We start from the raw sequence: 22,683 nt of genomic DNA on the forward strand, positions 1-22,683 counted from the left end.
AAAAGTTGGGCGGAGTGCATATAGAGGCTGGGCTCCAGGACAGGAAAAGCTTAGGCATAAGCTAAGCGGCTGGGATGAGGGCAGCTGGTATGGCTTCGGGCCCTACAACAATGGTAGTTTACACCATCAAATCAGCATGAGAGAAATGCCAGTTATCTAATCTGTTGCTCTCTGCTATTTTAGTTCACCATCACCACTTCAGACCTCAAGAAGAACACCATGGTTATAAAGAAGGAAGGCCAATGGCTTTGGCTTTGAGCCAAAGGCCCTCACTCCAGCTTCCTTCTCAAATTTCCAAATTTGCTGACTCTACACCTTCCCCTTCTATAGCAAACACAGAATATATAGCCTGAGGTAGGGAAGTCAAGGAAAGTTAACACTCATGGAGCATTCCAGGCACTCTGCTAAGAGCTTTCCCATTCACTACCTCATTTAATGTTCATAGTAACAAGAATGCCACTAGGCCACCATCAGCGGGAAAGGACTGACTTGCTTTTCAACAGCGCCCTGGGATGAACCACTATCTATCTCATTCAGACTATCTGACGAACAAGGTCGCACAGCTTGAAGGCCTGGTTGGGCTAGACTTAAAGAAGGGTCAAGGGGTCAGGAAGCAGACTTTTGCTATATTCACGGACTCAATAACTGAGCTAACCAGACCAGACAGGGGCTAAATACCTTTCATAGTCAGTTTAGTGATTCCTATACACGCAAAACTTCCCAGCTCTCAGAGAGATGTGTAAATGTTTTGACTTATTAGGGGTTGTTCTTCCTTCTTGTGGGTTTAAAGAAAAATGTTTTTAATAGCAACCTAACCTTCTCCCTGTTAAAGGACATGCTTCTAAACCCCTAGAATAACACCTTTAAATCTATGTGTAATAAAGAAAAACATAATTTGTAGGTAAAACACTGAAGTGCCAGGTAGTTATTTACTAGCTCTATAAATGACTCTAACAGGGTTAGTTATTATTATGTTGCTAAGGTAAAACATTTATTGGGAAGTATGGAAAATGCCTGAACCTTGCTACGTCATGTTCATCAGCATTTCTTTAAGTATCAGGAACACCAGGAAAGTCATAGAAGAGGAACAAATTCAAAGGACTTTAGAGGCCCAGAGTCATTTGGAGACAACAGCAGTAAACAGCAGGCTACCTAAACAAGGTGAGAAGAATAATGCACTTACCTTAAGGTAGAAGCAGGGAGAAAAGATAGATATTAGAAGCCAGGGAGAAGTACAACTACTCCTTGCTCTGTGGTTTTATACTGATACCAAATTCAGTACAACTGTTACAAAAACTTCTAAGTACCGTCAACAGTCGGTAAACACTAATTCATGATCAAGATGCTGAAAGTATGACCCACCTGTCCCTCAAATTTCCAACTTGCTCATCCAGAGTGCATGCAAAGAGTTCAATTCCATACTTAATGTATCAATTAGACACACAAATGAGATACGCAGGTTTCCTGGATCTCCTAAGCTTTGTAAGCCTCTCCAGCCTCAGCAAATTTGAAGAGCTACAGAGGCTCTAAAAGCTGTCTCTCATGGAAACCCTGCCGACTAGTCCATGGTTCTCTTAGCCACTCACTTCTCAGGCCATAAGAGTTCCAAGGTGGAAATTTCACTTCCTTAAAAATAACTACCATCTTCTAGTAATTCTTTTTTTGGGGAAAGGGGGGTTTATATTCCCATCAAATATTTCTGGAATTCAGCTTCAAAGAGTTTAAGTGGAAAACAAAATCTTTATACTCTTTTCATATTATTACCTGACTTGGGTGCAGTTATAGAGCCTTTCTCTGTATACTGCTTCCTTTAAACCTCACAGTAAGCCTATGAGGTATATGGAATTATCCCCATAATATACAGTCAAACTAACCAGGCTCCTTAGCAATCTTGTAATCATTTGAAGGTGTATTACGTCACACACACACACACACACACACACACACACACACACACACACACACACACACACACACACACACACACACACACACCCTTGCACCCTGCCCTTAAGCTCCTCGATGGCTCCCTACTGCTCTCAAGAACAAGTTCCCTCCCCGGCTCATAGGCTGGCCCTGCTACCTCTACAGCCTATTCTCTTGCCACTCCCGGCTCAGATCCCAGTCCTCAGTACGAGGGCTCCCCGAACACAGCACCTTTTCACCACCCGCCCCCTTCCCTCAACTGGCCTTTGCCCACATTGTTCCCTCTTCCTGGAACTCCTTCCACCCCACACCTCCCCTCTCCTGGCTGACCTGTCTACAGTCAAACCCCAGCTTAGATGCTTCTTCCTCTAGGAAGTCCTCCCCAATCCCTAAAGAGTCAGGGTCAGGTTGGCCCTTGGGTTCAAATACTGCTCCACCATTCACTAGCTGTGAGATTTGAGATAACGTTTCATAATCTGTCTGTGCCTTTATTTCTTCAGCCGTAAAACGAGGACTACAGCTCCTATGTTATATGCATGTTTTGTGAATAAATGTTAAGCATTCAGAAGTGTGCCTGACACACAGCGATGCTCAGCCAAGGCTGTCTATTGTTATTCTCTGCATCCCCAGTGCCAGATATCCCTCCCCACCCCACACAGCAGGCTCCTGCTGACCTCCCTCTCTCCGAGCCTCTAGGTTCCCTGCCAGCAGAGACTGTCTAGTTCACCCTTTACGCACCCCAGTGCCCAGCATGTTACTTTCTCCACAGGAGGTGCTCAAAAACAAAACACTTGTTGAGTTGAATCCAAGTAGATTTGCTTTCAATCTTCTGATTACCTATTAGTGTATTTTTATGAATTATTCCTCACAGAAAACTATCCCTGGACCAATGATGCCTGACTTCTATGTTGAGAGGCTTGAGGTCCTCAGCAACTACCTGGCAACAGACTATGACATTAGCATGACAGGACGCAGATTAGACCACAGCTCCAGCTCTGCACGCATGGACCGTCTCCCACAGGCCCCTTGACTTTCTGAGCTTCTGTTTCCTCACGTGGAGGTGACAAAGCTATACCTCACAGGGTTGTGGTGAGGATTTAGTGTGAGATACTACATGTGGAAATACCATAGAAACACTAAAACACCAGTCAAATACAGGCTTTTTACTAAATGCTGCAAATCTGATAACATTCTACCAGACGGGGAAATTTTGCCTACCCCAAACTAGTTCTGGAAAACCATTTCATCCTAAAATGTTGCTGTCATTTGGAAGAAGAGAGTAACAAAATGCCCACTTGCCAGTGCTCCAGAGGCCTGGATGCTTCGTTCTCTGAGCTGGAGCTCTCTTCAGAGGCAGGAGAGAACTTGCTGGCCCAGACCCTGCCCGCTGTCCCACCTGGAACTGACCTGTGGAGCTGGTGATGGGCACAAAGGCTGCAGAGTTAAGGCTGTTCTGGAGTCCGTCCAGCTGCCCTTCTGTGGAGGATGCTCTGAAACACAAGCAGCTTGGTTAGACCTGCAGACAGAAAGGTGAGGTCAACTACAGCCCTGCAATGGCTCTGCCTCTTGCTTTTGGTGTTGCCACTCATTCCCTTTCTTCTTTCAAGTCAAATGTCATCTTGTCAGAAAGAACTTCTAAGACCAACCTATCCCCTACTTCTGAAATGTTACGTATTTTAAAATTTATTGTCCATCTCTCCCCATTGGAACACAGCTTCAAGAAAGCACGGGCTTTGATCACTACTGTGTCCCCAGTGCCTAAGCATTCAACAAATACTTACTGAATGAATAAATTAAGTTCCTGGTACTGACTTGGATAAATCATAAGTAAAGACATTGAAAAAAAAAAAGTTTCAGGTAGAGCAGTGATTCTCAACTGGGGGAGGGAGGGGGGCAGATTTTGCTTCCTCCCCCCACCCTCTCACAGGGGACACTTGGTGATGTTGAGATATCTGTGGTTGTCACAACTGCGGGGCCTATGGCATCCAGTGGGTAGAGGCCAGGAATGGTGCTAAGCCTTTCCTACGGTGCACTAGAAAGTGCCCCAAAACAAAGAATGTTCTGGTCCAAGATGTCAACTGTGCTGAGGTGGCAAAGCCATATACAGAGGCGCCTCCCCTCGTGCCACCGTTGACAAGAGATAGGACAGAGTATATTAGATTCTTTGGGCACAGTTTCCCCAGCCACTTGTCTTAGAAGTACTATGACTGGCCTGATGCCCTACAGACCATGCCAGGTCTCCCTGTTATAGGCTCTTACAGCTTTGTCATTCTTTCATTGCATTTACCAAAATTATAGAACCGTGTAACTGGTTGCTTAACAGCTGTCATCCTTGCTAGAATGTGCGTTCCATGAAGACAGAGACTGCTTCAGTCTCATTCAGTGTTGTATCCATAGCTCCTAATATTGCATTTTGCGCATACTAGGTACTTAATAAATATTTTTTGAAGTAATCTCACCCACTGCCCCATTAATACACATATTTGTTGGGCCCATCTCCCTTGACTTTAGCTGACATGTAACAATTTTACCTGGGAGATTCAAGTTCTCATACTCAGTTCTTTATTTGTTGAGCAGCATCCAACCCAACCTGTAGTACCTTCGCCCAACGCTACTTTTCCATTTACTCACTCAAGCAAAAAATACTTATTAAGCATTCCTGCGCTTGGTGCTAGTGAGGAGGTAGGCATTTGGCAAATCCATAAGATACAAACTGTGTGATAAATGCTACGGAGAAAAAGCACAGGGTGTTATGAGAGAATGAAACAGGGAACCTGATTTAGATGGTGAGGAGAAAGGGATTTCCCTGGTGGCCTAGTGGTTAGGATTCAGGCTTTTACTGCCGTGGCCCAGGATCAACCCCTCCCTGGTCAGGGAACAGAGATCCCCCAAGTCACGCTGCGCGGCCAAAAGAAAAAACCGCTTCAAAAAATAAATAAATAGGGCTTCCCTGGTGGCGCAGTGGTTAAGAATCCATCTGCCAACGCAAGGGCGGGTTTGAGCCCTGGTCCAGGAAGATCCCACATGCCGCAGAGCAACTAAGCCTGTGCGCCACAACTACTGAGCCTGCGCTCTAGAGCTCCCATGCCACAACTACTGAGCCCGTGTGCCACAACTACTGAAGCCTGCGTGCCTAGAGCCCATGCTCCGCAACAAGAGAAGCCACTGCAATGAGAAGCCCGCGCACCGCAACGAAGAGTAGCCCCCGCTCGCCACAACTAGAGAAAGCCCACGCACAGCCAAAAATAAATAAATAAATGAATGAAAAATTTAAAATAAATAAATGAAATTTTAACTAACTAAATAAAAACCATTAGTTGTGTACATGGTGAGAAGAGTGGTCAAGGATGGCCTTTCTGAGGAAATGGTGCTTCAGGAACGTCCTGAAGTCAGGAGAAGCAGGCATTTAGCCAAGAGCAGGGAACAGGAAAGAGCCTTTCACGGAGAAGAAATGTCCATATAATGATTCTGAGGCAGAAAGGGGCTTAGAATGCCCTGGGAGACTTTAAAGACCATCAAAGTGTGCGGCGTGGGTGGTGGTTAGTCAGGCAGTGTTTGCCAAACATCCCTGACGGGAATCACCTGGGCTCGCTTGTCAATCACACAGCTTTCCAGGCCCTTCACTTGGAGATTCTGATTCAGTGGTCTGGGATAGGCCTTGAGAACTCAGGCTTTTTTTTAGCTCCCCAGGTGCCCAGGTGATTCATATCACCAGAGAAGTCAGGGAAACACTGACTGGTGAGTAGAGGAAGGTGGGATGGGAAACGCTGGGAGAGGCTTAGGTGCCCAGGTGGTCCCTACACCCCTGATGGAGATGTGCCACTTGAGAACACACCCCAGCAGTGATGCAAGGATCACACTGTCTTACAGCCCTTCCCCTCTAGCGAGCCTCGGTCTGGGCGCTGCCCACTCCTTTCCACTTTCGCTTTGAGGACAGGGGAACCACAGAGGCAAAAAGAAGAGAAAGGAGCATAGGGCTTTTTCCCTTTTCCCAAGCCTCAGCCTTGGAGGGCTACATCTGGAATGCTTATGCAATTTATTTAAGCCCCTTATGGACCCAAAAAAACCATCCAAAGCATCTGTAGGCCGATATTTGTGCTTCCAGGTCCAAGTGAAAAAGACAAAGTTCTGGAGGGCCTAGGATGGGCCCTTTCCTTTATCAAAGTTAAAAAACCCAAAGGCCCATTCACGTGTGTTAGAAGGAGCTAAGTCAAGAAAACTTACGGGGCTGATCTCAGTGTCCTGGAGGAAGCCCTAGTGTTAGCAGTAAAAAGGGAAGCAGGCAGGCGACATTTTGGAGGCACTAGAGTACGGGCAGGGAACAGAAAGCTTCCAGAGGCATGAGAAGAGTCCCTGGGGGTTTAGAGCTAGTGACTTCTTTCTCCTCTCCTCTCTGGAATTCCTCTCCCACCCTTCACCTTTATAGGCTTCCTCCTCTTCCTCACCCAAGATCTCCTGCCCCTGTGTCCCTTTGTACCCAGTTCTACTCTTCCACCCTCCTCCCTCCAGCAACTCCCACCACAGGCCTCAGGAGCCATTGCTGATTCCGACTTTGAACATTTCGAACGGTCCTACTGTTTCTCGCACGAGTTCCCCTTCTCCCCAGTGGAGGAGAAATGTGTCCACAGACGTCCAAGGGGAAACTCAGAGTAAATTTTTCCATAGAGACACTGGTACACAAAATGGTTTGGGTTTATGTTATTACAACTTTAGGCACATCATGGGTAAATATGCTTTTGCTGTGATAACATCATTTCCTTGGGAAAATATGTTCCAACTTCTGGACAAACCACTCCGAAATGAGAACTTTTAAAACATCGCTTGTCTAGAGCCTGTATGTTAATTTGCACTTGCTGATCTGCTTCTGCAATGATTCTTTGCTGCTTTCCTGAAAGTACTTGTGTTTTAGGAAGTATTTACATAGAAAGGTATGTATATGTCCCCTTGGTTGTTTCTTTTCTTTCTTTTTTTTTTAAAAAAATTTTTATTTATTTATTTATTTTTGGCTGTGTTGGGTCTGTTGCTGTGTGCTGGCTTTCTCTAGCTGTGGCGAGTGGGGGCCACTCTTCCTTGTGGTGTTTGGGCTTCTCATTGCGGTGGCTTCTCTTGTTGCGGAGCACGGGCTCTAGGCACACGGGCTTCAGTAGTTGTGGCACGTGGGCTCAGTAGTTGTGGTGCACGGCCTTAGTTGCTCTGCTGCATGTGGGATCTTCCAGGACCAGGGATTGATCCCATGCCCCCTGCATTGGCAGGCAGATTCTTAACCACTGTGCCACCAGGGAAGTCCCCCTCTTGGTTGTTTCTAAGTCTGTTACTGGGCTTTGACATTAAGGTAACAGGACCTACGTAATAGGGTTGTTGAGGATTAAATAAGATGGTGGATGGTAAAGCACATCCTAGTACAGTGTTGGGTTTTACATTAAGGGCTAAATAAACATTAACTATTACTAGTATTGTTATTGTTACTTAGGAATATTGACAATCTTTGCATTCACTATAAGCCTATCTACAAAAAAAATATTAAGTTGGATGACTCATTGATTCTAATTCAGTACGGATTATTGGTGCTAAACTGTAGAAGAATGACCACAGATATTCAGAACTTGCAACTTAACAGTGATTTGCTATTGAAGTCAAAAGGTAATTATTGGCAACCTACCAGTCAGAAATCAAAATCAGTCAAAATTACTCTTAAACTCCCTTTGGAAGAGAGGTCTCATTTGAGGTTGACAACCTGTCTCTTAATAAAGCTAATACACATCTTTTTTCCCTGCCAGCATCAGAATTAATCACTGTTTCTTCAACTGTGCACCAAATGAAGTAGCTGGCTTGTCATATAGAATATGCGTCTTTAAGCATGAGAATTACACATAGTACAGTGGGATGCTCTTCCTATAAGAGAAGCATGCATCTCCTGTCTTGTCCTGAGGGGAATATCAAGTAGAATCAGCCACTATCGAAACTGTACTTTCTCTTTCTCTCTGAATAGCTGAATGTGCAAAGTTAAATGTGTGTTGGATGCAGCTACATTACCTGTGGTGTTCTGATCACAGTACAAATGGAATACAAAGAGGTGGCTAAAGATGAATTCAGAAAAATGAGTTATCAAAGTATGCAGGGACTTCCCTGGTGATCCAGTGGGTAAGACTCCCTGCTCCCAATGCATGGGGCCTGGGTTCGATCCTTGGTCAGGGAACTAGACCCCGCATGCATGCCACAACTAAGAGTCCCCATGTCACAACTAAGAGCCTACGAGCCACAACTAGGACCTGGAGCAGCCAAAATAAATTAAAAAAAAAAAAAAAGTTCAAGAGTTTTGCAGTGAGAAATACTGAAAAGATGGGACGAGAAAGGTGCCGTTAACGTTATATCACACAAAAGTTAGAGTTCAAACCAAGAAGAGTGCTAGGTATGACTATCTGATCCTGTAGTTTTCCTTCATTGTTATTCTCGGAAATGGTGCAAGTTCTAGGAGACGGAAAGGAGATGTAGTCAAAGGTTGAGTGTTAGAGGCTGACTACAATCTCAGCTGTGGTAATGGGCTTAGTTCAGACCCTTCTCTGCAGGTGAACTGTCTCTAATCATCAAAAGCTGCTGAAGGACAGGATTCCTGATTGACGGAGCCACTTAAAAACTGAAATAAGATATGTGGCCATATATAGTGGCAATGAAGAATTAGAAGACCTCCATTAACAGTGACATCTCCATGAAGGCAGGAACTTTCCTTGGGACGTGTTCATAGCTAGTACCTAAAGAGTTTCCTTAAAAATTAAATATGTACTTCCTAACCCAGAATTCAATTCACTTGCTCCATTTCTCTCTACTCCTCTTGCCTCTTCCATGTTCCTGCAGCCCAAGAAAGATCCTGATATGGGCATTGAGGGGAAACAGCTCTTCTGGGCCTTTCAAAGATGTTGTTCAATGATACGTTACAAACAAATCATATCTCTGTAAGTGGAAATATTGTCTTTAATAAATACTGCATTTATTATTTTGAAAGACTTCTTGTAGTGCAAGTCTCTACTTAGGGAATGCAAGCTGATCAAATGGCTGGCTAGCAGTTCCACTGGCATCAAGACCACACCATACAGCAGGCCTATATAACATGCCATCACCAAGGACAGTTATAATGAGTAAAACCCCCGTTATCCATTTTGCTGGTAAGGGTGATGTGTCTTTTCATGGGTCTGTATTTCCTTTATTTGTGGTTTCCTCCCCACACCCCACCCCAGGCCATTATTTTAATCAGTGGAAGCTTTCCTGAAAGTGATATTCTTTCTTTAAGATCTGTTTTGTTCATTACTTCACAAGGTTGACTGTGGCTTGGTGCTATATTTCAAGGCTTTCCACATCTCTAACACAGAGGTACTAGTTTTCTATTTCACTGGTTTAGTGAAAGTCTATCTTGGATTCATGTCACCACATCAGGGACCCCTTCTGTAGAAGGAAGGACATACAAAAGGAAAATGCTTAAGATTCTACAGAAAGAGTAGAGCGAGAAATGCTGATCTTGTCAGGGTGTGGCAAGTGGCCACGGTGGCATCTGTGAAGGTCCTGAAAAGAAAAACCCTCAAACTTGATCATTTTTATAAAATACCGGTGACAATCAACCACTTTTCAATTCTCAAAGGACAGAGGAAATCCTAAGATGCAAGTTAGGTTAAAGAACTGAATTCCAAAAAAAAGACTTTGACTTTTCTTAGTGAACATTTACTCACAGATTAAATGTCTTATAATTTTCCTTACAACATACCTACATGCACACAAGTGCTTGTGTAATCCTGTCCAGGGACTACATATGCATTTCACAAACAGAAGCTAACATGTTACTCCTTAGCAAATAACAAATAACAAGCAAAGAACATTGTTAATGTGGGTCTGGTTCCAAAACCAATTCAAGAAACACTTAGTGGGCTTCCCTGGTGGCGCAGTGATTGAGAGTCCGCCTGCCGATGCAGGGGACACGGGTTCGTGCCCTGGCCCGGGAGGATCCCACATGCCGCGGAGCAGCTGGGCCCGTGAGCCATGGCCGCTGAGCCTGCGCGAGAGGCCCGCGTACAGAAAAAAAAAAAAAAAGAAACACTTAGTGAAGTCAGCTTGTGTGTAGTAGAGGTGCGCAGCATTCATTTTATAAACATACTACACATTATCTAATCCACCATATTTCTTGGTACATTCCTTTTCATCCCTAATATTATTTATGTGGGACTTTCTCTTTTTCTTATTCATTAGTCATTGCAGAGGTAAGCCTCGCTATTGTTTGCTGTCAATTTCATTCATTCCTGCACCAAGTATTTAATGAACACCTAACGTGCCAGACACTGACTGAGGCACTGTTCTCTCGTGTTCTCCCATGTGCCAGGCTCTTCTAAGTGATTTCTATATTTTTATTATTTTATTTTTATTAATTTGCTCTGTTGTTTCTTTTATAGCGTTTCAAGTTAAATGATTAACTCACTGATTTTCAATCCTTCCTGTCTTTGTAATGAATGTATCTAAGATTACAAATTTACTTTCGAGTAGTTTTGGCTATCCCACAAATTTGATATGTCATACTTTCATAGCCATTCAGTTCTAAATGTTTTATGATTTTCCTTATGACTGCCTCTTTAACAACTGAGTATTACCCTATTTAAAAAAATTTCAAACACATAGGCCTTAAAAAAAACTATCTTATTATTTCTAAATTAAGTATATTTATTATAGCTATAGAGTGTGATATTGATGTTTTGAAATGGGTGGAGCCTTCATTTGTGACACAGTATGTGCTGAAATTTTATAAATATTCCACGTATACTTTAAAAGAATGTATATTATCCCTTTTGGGCCCAGGAGTCTGTGCATGGCTATTAATGTTTTCCTGTGAGTTGTGACTCATAAGGGGGTTGTAAAATCAATTCAGGAGACACAATCAGCATTTTAAAAAGGATAGGAGCCCGTATCCGTATCCGTGCCCCTCCCTCCCTCCGGCCTGAGGGAGCCGGAGCCCCCTAATCAGCTGCTCTTTTAACCCCGTCCTGTCTGAGCGAAGAACAGACGCCCTCAGGCGACCTACACGCGGAGGTGGGGCCAAATCCAAAGCTGAACCCCGGGAGTTGTGAGAACAAAGGACAGAAAGGGAAATCTCTCCCAGCAGCCTCAGGAGCAGCGGATTAAAGCTCCACAATCAACTTGATGTACCCTGCATCTGTGGAAAACCTAAACAGACAACGAATCATCCCAAAATTGAGGAGGTGGACTTTGAGAGCAAAATATATTATTTTTTCCCCTTGTCCTTTTTCTGTGAGTGTGTATGTGTAAGCTTCTGTGTGAGATTTTGTCTGTATAGCTTTGCTTTCACCATTTGTCCTAGGGTTCTGTCCGTCCGTTTTTTTACTTAAAAATTTTTTTTCTTAATAATTATTTAAGATTTTAATAACTTTATTTTATTTTACGTTACTTTATTTTATCCTCTTTCTTTCTATTTTTTCTCCCTTTTATTCTGAGGCATGTGGATGAAAGGTTCTCAGTGCTCCAGCCAGGAGTCAGTGCTGTGCCTCTGAGGTGCGAGAGCCAACTTCAGGACACTGGTCCACAAGAAGAGATATGGAAACATATGTATATGTATATTTGATTCACTTTGTTATAAAGCAGAAACTAACACACCATTGTAAAGCAATTATACTCCAATAAAGATGTTAAAAAAAAAAGTCATTTCTAAAACAAGTCTTTAGATTAGAGCAGACATCACAGTCTTTCTTTAAACCCAGTACCGTTTCTTTCGCGAGGCTGTTCGCAAGATCTAGCTTCTCAAGTCTTAGAAATAACACCTTGAGACTGAAATATCAAACTCTCCAATAAAGAAGGAGCCAGCACTTAATACTATCTCACTTGAGATCCAGTCAGGAAGATTTGGGTAAGCCTGAATGAACATGAACAATTACTACGGCTCTTCTCCCTTGGGTGTTATGACCATGGGTCAGTTGGTGTGAACTGTTCTGGCGTCCATGGCTTCACCTGTTCTATGAAGTTTATAGTTCCAAAGTGTCATATCCTAGGGAGAGTTTAAAATCCCAGTGAGAGAAATAGGATCATCACCAACTTTACGGACTAGGTACACTCTCTCACGTGTTTTCATGTGTAATTATGCTTCAGTGCATAATGTCCGTGAAAACAAAATAATAATTAATAAATTAAAAGGATAGGAAGTAGTATTTCGTGAAACTTTTATTTCATATACATAGAGATATTTTTACTGGGTTGCATATAAAATGTATTTTTAAATTATGAGTGGTGGTCAAAAAAGATTAAAAGCCACTTACTAAAGCAAACTGTTAATTCTCCATTTCAAATATTCAAAATCTTCAGAAATTTTTGTTTGAGTTACCTGTCAGTTAATGATAGACGTATATTTAAATAAATTACTCACCATGATAATTTGTGAATTTCTCTTAAATAATTTGTTAGCTTTTGATTTATATATTTTGAAGTTATGTTAAGTGCATACAAGTGCTTTTCTTTATCCCTATCAATGACGTTTGCTTAATTTTATCTATGGATATACTAGTTTTCCTTCTAATTAGTATTGCATGGTTTACCTTTTTCCAATCTTCGACTTTTCTGCAAGATTTTACTTTAGGTATGTCTCTTTTAAGCAGCTTATAACTGAGCATTTTAAAAAATGGAATTTGGTAATCTATCTTTTAATAGAAGAGTATAATCTGTTAACATTTATTGTGATTACACATGTGTTTTACTTTATCTTAGTTTAAATTTTCCATCTTTTTCCTTTGCTTTTTCTCCCCTTCATTTCCTGCCTCCCACTGGATTCATAGAGTTTCTACATTCCCTTCTCTCCCCCTCTGTTGGTTTGAAAGCAATAGACTGTATATTAATTATTTAGCTATTATTTTCTAAGAAAGTATAAAGCCATTCAGTATTCTGTCCTGTCCTTAAACTTGACACAGATCTGTTATACATTTACTATCCACTGACTACTCTTGTCCCTGAATCCTGTTGTTGTCTTAAATGTGTTTTATCTTCTTAAAGAAGACCAACAATTATTTTTATAGTCACTAACATTTATAGACATTTTATAAAATTTTTGCACTTCACTGTTTCATGTTATTCTGTGTTCACTTTTATCTTTGCTATTTCTTTCAGTGAAGGCCATGGGTGGTATACTCTTAGACCTTGACTATCTCAAATTATTTATTTATTTATTTATTTATTTTGTGGTACGCGGGCCTCTCACTGCTGTGGCCTCTCCCGTTGCGGAGCATGGGCTCCGGACACGCAGGCTCAGCGGCCATGGCTCACGGGCCCAGCTGCTCCGCGGCATGTGGGATCCTCCCGGGCCGGGGCACGAACCCGTGTCCCCTGCATCGGCAGGCGGAGTCTCAACCACTGTGCCACCAGGGAAGCCCTCAAATTATTATTTTTTGCCTTCTTTCTTGAATGACAATTTAGCTATATATAAAATTCTAGACTCAAAGTTACTTTATCTCAACACTGTAAAGCTATTAGCTCTCGCCTTCTGCCACTTATTACTTCTGAAGAGAAGAATGCTGGTATTCTGTTTTCCTTTGTAGTTAAAGTGAATTTTCACTATGATGTGTCTAGAGGTGCATTTATTTTGGTACAAGAAATGATTTTTTTTTTTTAGCTGAGGACTCGTATCTTTCTCCAGTTCCAGAAAATTCTCAGCTATTTTTAATTTTTTTTTTACACCTTTATTGGAGAATAATCGCTTTACAATGGTGTGTTAGTTTCTGCTTTATAACAAAGTGAATCAGCTATACATATACATATGTTCCCATATCTCTTCCCTCTTGCGTCTCCCTCCCTCCCCCCCCCCCTATCCCACCCCTCTAGGTGGTCACAGAGCACAAAGCTGATCTCCCTGTGCTATGTGGCTGCTTCCCACTAGCTATCTATTTTACGTTTGGTAGTGTATATATGTCCATGCCACTCTCTTGCTTTGGCACAGCTCACCCTTCCCACCCCCCCATATCCTCAAGTCCATTCTCTAGTAGGTCTGTGTCCTTAGACCTCTCTTACCCCTAGGTTCTTCATGACATTTTTTTTTCTTAAATTCCATATCTATGTGTTAGCATACGGTATCTGTCTTTCTCTTTCTGACTTACTTCACTCTGTATGACAGACTCTAGGTCCATCCACCTCATTACAAATAACTCAATTTCGTTTCTTTTTATGGCTGAGTAATATTCCATTGTATATATGTGCCACATCTTCTTTATCCATTCATCTCTTGATGGACACTTAGATTGTTTCCATCTCTGGGCTATTGTAAATAGAGTTGAAATGAACATTTTGGTACATGACTCTTTTTGAATTATTGTTTTCTCAGGGTATATGCCCAGTAGTGGGATTGCTGGGTCACATGGTAGTTCTATTTGTAGTTTTTTAAGGAACCTCCATACTGTTCTCCATAGTGGTTGTACCAATTCACATTCCCACAAGCAGTGCAAGAGTGTTCCCTTTTCTTCACACCCTATCCAGCATTTATTGTTTCTAGATTTTTTGATGATGGCCATTCTGACCGGTGTGAGATGATACCTCATTGTAGTTTTGATTTGCATTTCTCTAATGATTAATGATGTTATCTTTTAAAGTACTGCTTGTTCATCTATCCCTCAGCTCTCTCTTCTGATATTCCTATCAGAGTTACATGTCATGTTCCACAAGATACTGTTAGATACATGATCTAATATGTCTGACCATTCAAAAATATTAATTTCATCTGCAAGGAATTCATGGCCCAGTTGCTGATTCTGCTGGCAATCCTTCTTAATATTAGATTTATTCATGCGTTTTAGAATTTTGGTTTGCAGGCTCATTTTGAATAGAAATCACTTCCCCCCTTTGTCTCCCTACTTGCTTACCCCTCCCTGTCTGAAGATTTTACAGTTGCCTCTGCCCAGTCCCCCTGACCCCAGTCCAGAACCAGACTTTACAGTGGTATTCTGGTGCCCCTGCCTCAGAGATAAATAGAAATCCAGGTGAGTTCTGAGACATGAACAGTTGCAAGGGTATTTCATTATCTTTCTAACTCTGTAGGCCCATAGCCTTATATAAAGATGGAGCCTCAGCCAGTGGGTCCATGTCAGCTTTGTCAGTCTCCCTGTAGAAGAGCCCAGTGCATTCTTTAGCTCAGGATTTTTCAACCTTGGTACTACTGACATTTTGGACTGGGTAATTCTTCACTGTGGGGAACTGTCCTGTGCTTTGCGGGACGTTTAGTAGCATCCCTAGACTCTATTCATTAGATGCCAGTAGCAACACCCCTCCCCCACCAGACATTGTCAAATGTCCTCTGGGGGGCAACATCATCTCCAGTTGAAAAAAATCACTGTTTTATTTTCTACTAATGAGTCTCTCTCTCCTCTCGGGTAGGGTACTCTCAGGCCCCAATGTGCTACAGGAGCTGAGCTCCAGGCTGCCACTGCCTGCTTCCACAGCAGGGCTCAGAAAACTTGTTGCTTCAGCCTCATTCACTGATTGCTATTCATTTCTGTACACTTTGGGGCCAAGGAGATGCTTCCCTTGTTTCTTTTTTCTTCTTTAAGCTTTTTATCTATCACTGCTATTTGAAGCAGAGGCGGAATACTAAGTGAGAACTTACGGAGCCAACTTGACTGGAAGTCAGTAAGTCCAAATCTAACCTTTTGTATTGTTTGAAACTAAGCCTTTGCCTTCAGTAGTCATTAGAGTTATTAGTGTTCAGGAAATCAGAATGTGTGTGAATTTCCATAGCCTTGCTAGCTAGAGCCAAATCATACTTATGAAATATCAGTTGACTAACAACAAAAGTGAGATTTCTTTTAACAGGGAACAATATCGGCAGCAGGAATTACAAACTACACCAACCGGCATGCAATGGACACTTAATATATGTCAGGGAAACACACGATCTCCTTTAATCCTAAGAACAGCTCCACGACGTAGGTAATATTTTGCAGATAACAAAACAGAAGCTTAGAGGTATCCCTAAATAACAGTCAATTAAGTAAAGGAGCCAGGATTCAAGTCTAATTCGAAATCTTGGGATATTAGCAGTTGTACTCTACTGCCTCCCATACACTACTCTACATGGTCTAAATAACTAACGAAGAGATAATTGTTATTTAGTGATCCTTGATGCATTCACCTTGATGCAAGATACTATGGTGCCACCATCTCTATCTTCACCACCACCTCCTTCACTACCATTTCCTGAGAACTTATCATGAATATAAGCCATATCAGGGGCTGAACTTCTCTCTTGTCTCTCAAAAACAACCTTCATGAAAAGAGGGCTCATGTCTGTCTCGTCCACTGGTGTCATCACCAATACTTAGAGCAATGCACAGCAGTGCACATTCAATATCTATATGATAAAAGGATGAAGACAAGATATCTGTCCCTAACAGACTTAACGAAAAGCAGAACACGTATGAAAAGGAAAAATAAGACAAGGAGGCAGATGGAAGAGTCAGCTGAGGAGCTGAGAATGGGGCATCTGGTCAAGCTGTGTCAAGATGATAAATTAGAACCTGATCTTGAATAAAAGGCAGGACTTAGATCCAAGATAGTTAAGGGCATTCTGTGCAGGGGGCATGACATGAGCAGGTAGGAACAATGAATGGAGCCATGTGTGAAGCAGACTGGAGACAGGACGGAGGACAAACTGCAGAGGGCTTCAATGTCCAGAGTAAGGACTCTCAACTTTACTTTGCAGGCAGCTGGAAGCCTCCAAATATTTCAGGAAAAAGGTCCAAAGAACTACTTTAAAGACGATATTTTAAAATTGCTTCCTAGGCCTACGTGTGTACCCTATTTCTTTAAGAACCCATTTGGATAGTTTAAAAACTTCTACCTTGTTCTACTTGGTTTTTTTTTTTTTATTCAAGAACCAATTTTGATAGTTCATATTTTTCAAAATATTATCTTTCATCCAGTTGAAAAAATTCAGTAGCATACGATTGTGTGCGGTGCCCTCATAATTTTTCAATCTCCCCTATATCTACTTTTAAAATCTTCTATTTTTAATTCTCTTATTTTTCTGGCAGAAATGTGTTTATTTTTCTCCTTCCCTGTCCCCCTACCCAGAACTAAACAAGGTTTTGGATTTAACTAATTTTGCTGCTTGCTTTTCGGCTTATATTGCTTTCTTCTTGATTTCCTTTGATCTGTTTTTCTTAGCTTTGTTTTATTGACTCTTTTTTAACTTCTAGAGATGGAAGCTTAGTTCAGGTATGACAGATATGTGGCGTGCATATTCACTACGCTCAACATCAGACATTACTAATCTATCACAGCACTCTGTCTTGCTGAGCTCACAGAAGTCCTCGTAATTCTTTTTAACCTGACACTCTGCTGTAATCAGCTGAAACCACTATATTGGTTGAAGCTAATTTGCCATTTGTATCTTGGTTAATTTCTCTACCATCTTTCCATATTTAACACTGAAAATAATTATGAATTTACCTTTGAGTGCATCTTTGCCTAAATTTCAAATATAAGTTTTGATACATATAATTCTTTTTCTTGTTTTTAAAAATTATTTCAGCTTTATTGACTTGACATATAAAATTACAAGATATTCAAAGTACATCGTGGTGATTTGACATACATATGCATTGTGGAAGGATTCCCCTATCTAGTTATTTACCTCACATACTTACCTTTTTCTTTCTTCTCCTTCTCCTTGGTGAGAACATTTAAGTTCTACTCTCTTAGCAAATTTCTTTTTTTTTTTTTTTTGCAGTATGCGGGCGTCTCACTGTTGTGGCCTCTCCCGTTGCGGAGCACAGGCTCCGGATGCACAGGCTCAGCGGCCATGGCTCATGGGCTCAGCCGCTCCACGGCATGTGGGATCTTCCCGGACTGGGGCACGAACCTGTGTCCCCTGCATTGGCAGGCAGACTCTCAACCACTGCGCCACCAGGGAAGCCCTCCACTTGTTTATTTCTGCTTTTGTCGTCAAATCCAAAAACTCATCGCCAAGACCAAGTCAAGGAGATTACTGCCTATGTTTTCTTTTAGGAGTTTTATGGTTTCCATTCTTACATTCAAGTCTTTAATTCATTTTGAGTTAATTTTTGTGTATGTTTTAAGATAGTAGTCCAGTTTCATTCTTTTGCATGTGGCTATTCAATTTTTCCAACACCATTTATTAAAGAGACTGTCCTTTCCCCTTTGTATATTCTTGGCTCCTTTGTCGTAAATTAATTGACCATACATGTCTGGATTTATTTCTGGGATCTCTATTCTGTTCCATTGATCTATGTGTCTGTTTTTATGCCAATACTGTTTTGATCACTGTAGCTTTGTAATATCGTTTCAAATCAGGGAGCATGAAGCCTCCAGCTTTGCTTTCCTTTCTCAAGATTGCTTGGGCTATTTGGGTCTTCTGTGGTTCCATACAAATTTTAGGATTTTGGTTCTATTTCTGTGAGAAATGCCATTGGAATTGTGATAGGGATTGCACTGAATCTGTAGATTGCTTTGGGAAGTCTGGACATTTTAACAATATTAATTCTTCCAATCCATAAGCATGGAATATCTTTCCATTTATTTTTGTTTTCAATTTCTTTCATCAGTGCCTTATAGTGTTCAGTGAACAGATCTTCTCACCTCCTTGGTTATATTTATTCCTAGGTATTTTATTCTTTCTGCTGTAATTGTAAAAGGCACTCTTTTCTTGATTTCTCTTTCTTATAGTTTATTGTTAGTGTAGAGAAATTCAACAGATTTCTGTATATTAATTTTGTATCCTGAAATTTCACTGAATTCATGTATGAGTTCTAACAGTCTTTTGGTGGGGTCTTTAGGGTTGTATGCAACCTATATGCAATATCATGTCGTCTGCAAATAGTGGCATTCTGCAAGTAGACAGTTTTACTTCTTACTTTCCACACTGATGCCTTTTATTTCTTTTTCTTGCCTAACTGCTGAATAAAGGTGGCTAGAGTGGGCTTTCTTGTCTTGTTCTGATATGTACAATTCTTATTTTCAAGGTAGTTTCCAAAATAATTTTGATCCAAGTTACTTAAAAGAATGTTTTAACATTCTAAAATTATTTGGACATTTGTCTATATTTTTAATATCTCATTTTATTGTAAAGTGGTCAGAGAATGAAGACTGTATAATTTCCGTTTTTTTAGGATTTACACTGAGATAGTTTTGTTTTGAAAAATACTCCCTGGGAGCTCTGCAGGGCATAAAATTGCATGTCTGTTAATTTAATCTTATTAATTATATTGTTCAAAACCCTTTATGTCCTTATGTTAGGTCTATTCTGCCTGTAATAATGACTATTCTATTCTCATTTTGGAATTCACTATTTTAGGTTGAACCTATCTTTTCTCTCATCATTTTTACCTTTGTATACCTTTTCCTCAGAATTTTGGCAGAATTTTAAAAATCTGTCCTGAATTTCATTAATTCAATTTTCTGCAGTGCCCAATCTCGATTCACTGTGTTCAACCCAATTTTTCACTCAGGTGTTCTCATTTCCATTTAATCGTTCCTGACCCCAGACTGCTTGCTCTCTCTTAGATAGATTTTTCTAGCTCTACACACCAATGCACATTAGGGATTTTCTAAAATGTTGTTTTCTTTCTTGATTAAACTTATTTTGGAGGTTGGCAGCTCCTCTGAATCTTCACCACGGAGCTTTCTTTTAAGCTATACTATCTACTCCCAGGCCCCAAGATTTTAAAATATTTGCTCATCCTCGGAGAAGAAAGTCTAAGTTTGCTAATAAGGACGCAGGATAACAGAGAAACTGATAGGAATTCTATCAAAGGCTATTTTAAGTTTCTGTCCAAACCTTTAAAAAAGGCATTTTCATAATCAGATAAGAAAGAAGGGAAGTGAGAGATGGGAAATACCCAACATTTATATTACCATTTTAACATCCCAGCAAGCAGGAATGAGAAGTAAGATTTTAATTTAAATTACCTAAGTATGAATCACCAAAGGAAGATCCATCATTCTATGACTCTCACGTATTTCTCTCCCCACTGGACCATACATATCCCAATGGCAACTTTTGGTTAGAAGTGATTGACTAGTACCTAGTTCTCTGACTGATGTCATCGTCGTCATGCCCAAACCAATTCCTAAGATCTCCTAATGCCACCACTGAGGTCCAAACGCTGAGGGCTGGTAGAGGAAAGGGAGTCTAAGTGGTGACTCCTCAACTGGCCCTTAGCTCTTTCTAGCCCCAGGCCTACCCCTTAGAGTGAGAGGGCGTTGTCTGGTATATTCCAGGGCTCCCAGTATTTTCCTACACTGCACCCCCATAGACAGGCAGTATATAAAGCCCTCGATGTTGTTGTTCTATGCAATCCTTCTTGTGCTACATCTAACAGACATTTCCCCAACACCGCAGTATGAGGGTGACACTAATTCTTCCTCCTCTTGAGTATTTCATTGGCCACTTAAGTGGTAAAACTGGCGTGGAAAGGAACGGGAGTGAGTTCCTAAGTGCTGACACTGCATTTTCCCAAAGGCAGTATTTTAGGATGATTAATCTGCCACTTGCTGTACAGAACGGATGTGAATGGACTGGTGGGGGTGTGGGGGAGGGGTCTGAAATCAGTGGTCTACTGAGAAGAGTATGGGGTTAGCACAGTGGGTGATATGAATTCTGGCTTTGGTTCTGCCACTGACCATCTGTATACCTTGCTACACCCAAGGCCCGACATTGTGCCTTCATCCAGGCCTTTACCTTCCAGCACTGAAAGTCTATGATTATATATTTGGGAAATGCATAATTTAGAAATCTTATATTTAAGGATGGATATGCTACAGATTCCATTATATTTCTTGAAACTACACATAATAAAAGGCTGAAAGGCTGAGAGAAGATGGTTAACCTATAATATGACATCTTCAGTGCTCACATCAAGACCCTACTTTTGGACCATTATAACTCCTGATCACTGTTAATGACTCACTGTTAATGACTCATATGTTAAAAAGATATAGCATATTTTTTTCCTGATCCTTATTTTTATATTTTTCTGACATTAACCTCTGAGCACCTCCATCATATTGCTGACATCACCAAATGTTCCAGTCACATTAATTGGTATTTGGTTTAACATGCTCCCGGGCTCTCGATTGCTTTCCTCCTTCCTACTCCCTAGCAGCCTTTATCAAACACCACTGTCCTGGGTGCTGACACTGAACGGCAGTTGACTTCAATTTCTACTGAGGTCACCCTGAGGCAGGATATCCTAAAACCTGGCAAGGAAAGGTAACTCCAGCTATTTAAAGAAAAGTCCTTTAGTTAACACATTATTGACTGGGGGATTTTTGCAGAAACTAATGCCTGTGGCCGTAATACGTCTCCAGTCAAAAATGTGTTAAGTCTGGTGTTTCTCATACAGTTTTCTTTCTTCAGAGAAGTCCCAAGGTAAACAGCTTTGACCCTGCCCTTCCAAATTCATCTCTAGTCTATGAGTTTTGCCCACCTCCCTGGCAAACTTTAATCATCTCAGGTTTCTTTCTCCATATTTCTTGGAGAGTGTGATTCTGGCTCTGAAAAAAAAAGAGGTCTTTTACAAGGAAGGAACAGTTCAAATGCATGCAGTTGTTCACAGGCTGTCATCCTTCCTAGTTCAGCTGACTGCTTGGAAGAAATACCACAAATAGTTTTGAAAGGAGGATCTGAAGTTGGTACTAAATTATGAAGTGTTACAAACATTAAAGAGGAAAATCAAAAAAGGGTATTGGCACCATGGAAAAGGTAAAAAAAAATTCTAAACCACTCTCTTCACAGAATTGACAAGTGAGATTTAGCTAAAGGAAATATATGAATTTGAGAACTGTAACAAAGAACTGTTGGGCCAAGAAAGGATGAGAAAAATGGCTGTAAAGCATCAATATTAAAAAACAAACGTGTTCATTAAAAATCTTTCAACAGAATAGACTGAAAACAGGTTATTTTGGTTAATTATTCAGTGGCGACAGTGGGTTTTGTTTTACAGATGGGAAGCAGAAACCTTTAGAGGAAAAGTGACCTGACTACTATCATAAAGAAACAGGACCCCACTGTTCTGATTCTCAATTCCCTTTGCACCAAAATCCAAATGACATTCCATCTTTTATGTTCCATTGTTCTCTAGACTCAACCCTCTAGGATGTGGAAACTTTGATGCTCTTGGAAATTGCTTCTATATTTGTCCAGTGCCAACTGCTGTGCTAGGAGAAGCCTGAAGTTCAACCAAAAACACAGGGCTTGGCACGGTCAAAAGCTCATTACGACTTCTCATTAGCTGTGTCTCTTGGGACAACTATGGCATTCCTGAGTGTGACTCTGTATCTCCCTCCAGTCATAACTGAGGGTTCCTGATTAATGTGAACTGAGCCCGAATAAAGGCCGCAATAAGCTCCAAGCAAATGAAGCAACACATCTCGTAGGAAGAAAGTAAAAAATTACATGAAAATTTCTTGAAGTGCCAACTTAGTATTAACCATAATACCTAACATTTATTTAGCATTTATTATGTACCAGGCACTGTATTTGTGCTTGACATTCATTAATTCATTTATTTCTCTTAAAAACCCCATGAGGCAGGTACTATTATTATCCCTATTTTAAATAGGAAACTGAGTCCCACAGATGTTAAGTAACTTACTACGCTTGCTAGGAACAAGAATTACTTCAGAACAATCAGAGTAGTGTATCGACTGATACTCAGGATCCTGATTTCGGGAGCCATGAAAGGTTTCTCTAGATTAAAAATAACTTCATCAATCCAA

At 41.0% G+C, this 22,683-nt stretch overlaps 1 protein-coding gene across 1 annotated transcript in view; it reads right to left on the reverse strand.

The window, feature by feature from the left end:
• The window catches only part of TTLL5 (tubulin tyrosine ligase like 5), a 306,995-nt gene that overhangs the window by 52,221 nt on the left and 232,091 nt on the right, over window positions 1–22,683 (reverse strand). Inside the window, exon 31 of the mRNA XM_024737788.1 lies at window positions 3,334–3,416. Coding sequence (XP_024593556.1) covers window positions 3,334–3,416 — 83 coding nt within the window. The remainder of the gene's footprint in view (window positions 1–3,333; window positions 3,417–22,683) is intronic.

The sequence above is a fragment of the Neophocaena asiaeorientalis genome, unplaced genomic scaffold (genome assembly GCF_003031525.2).
Source record: "Neophocaena asiaeorientalis asiaeorientalis breed wild unplaced genomic scaffold, Neophocaena_asiaeorientalis_V1.1 scaffold49, whole genome shotgun sequence".
NCBI lineage: Eukaryota > Metazoa > Chordata > Mammalia > Artiodactyla > Phocoenidae > Neophocaena > Neophocaena asiaeorientalis.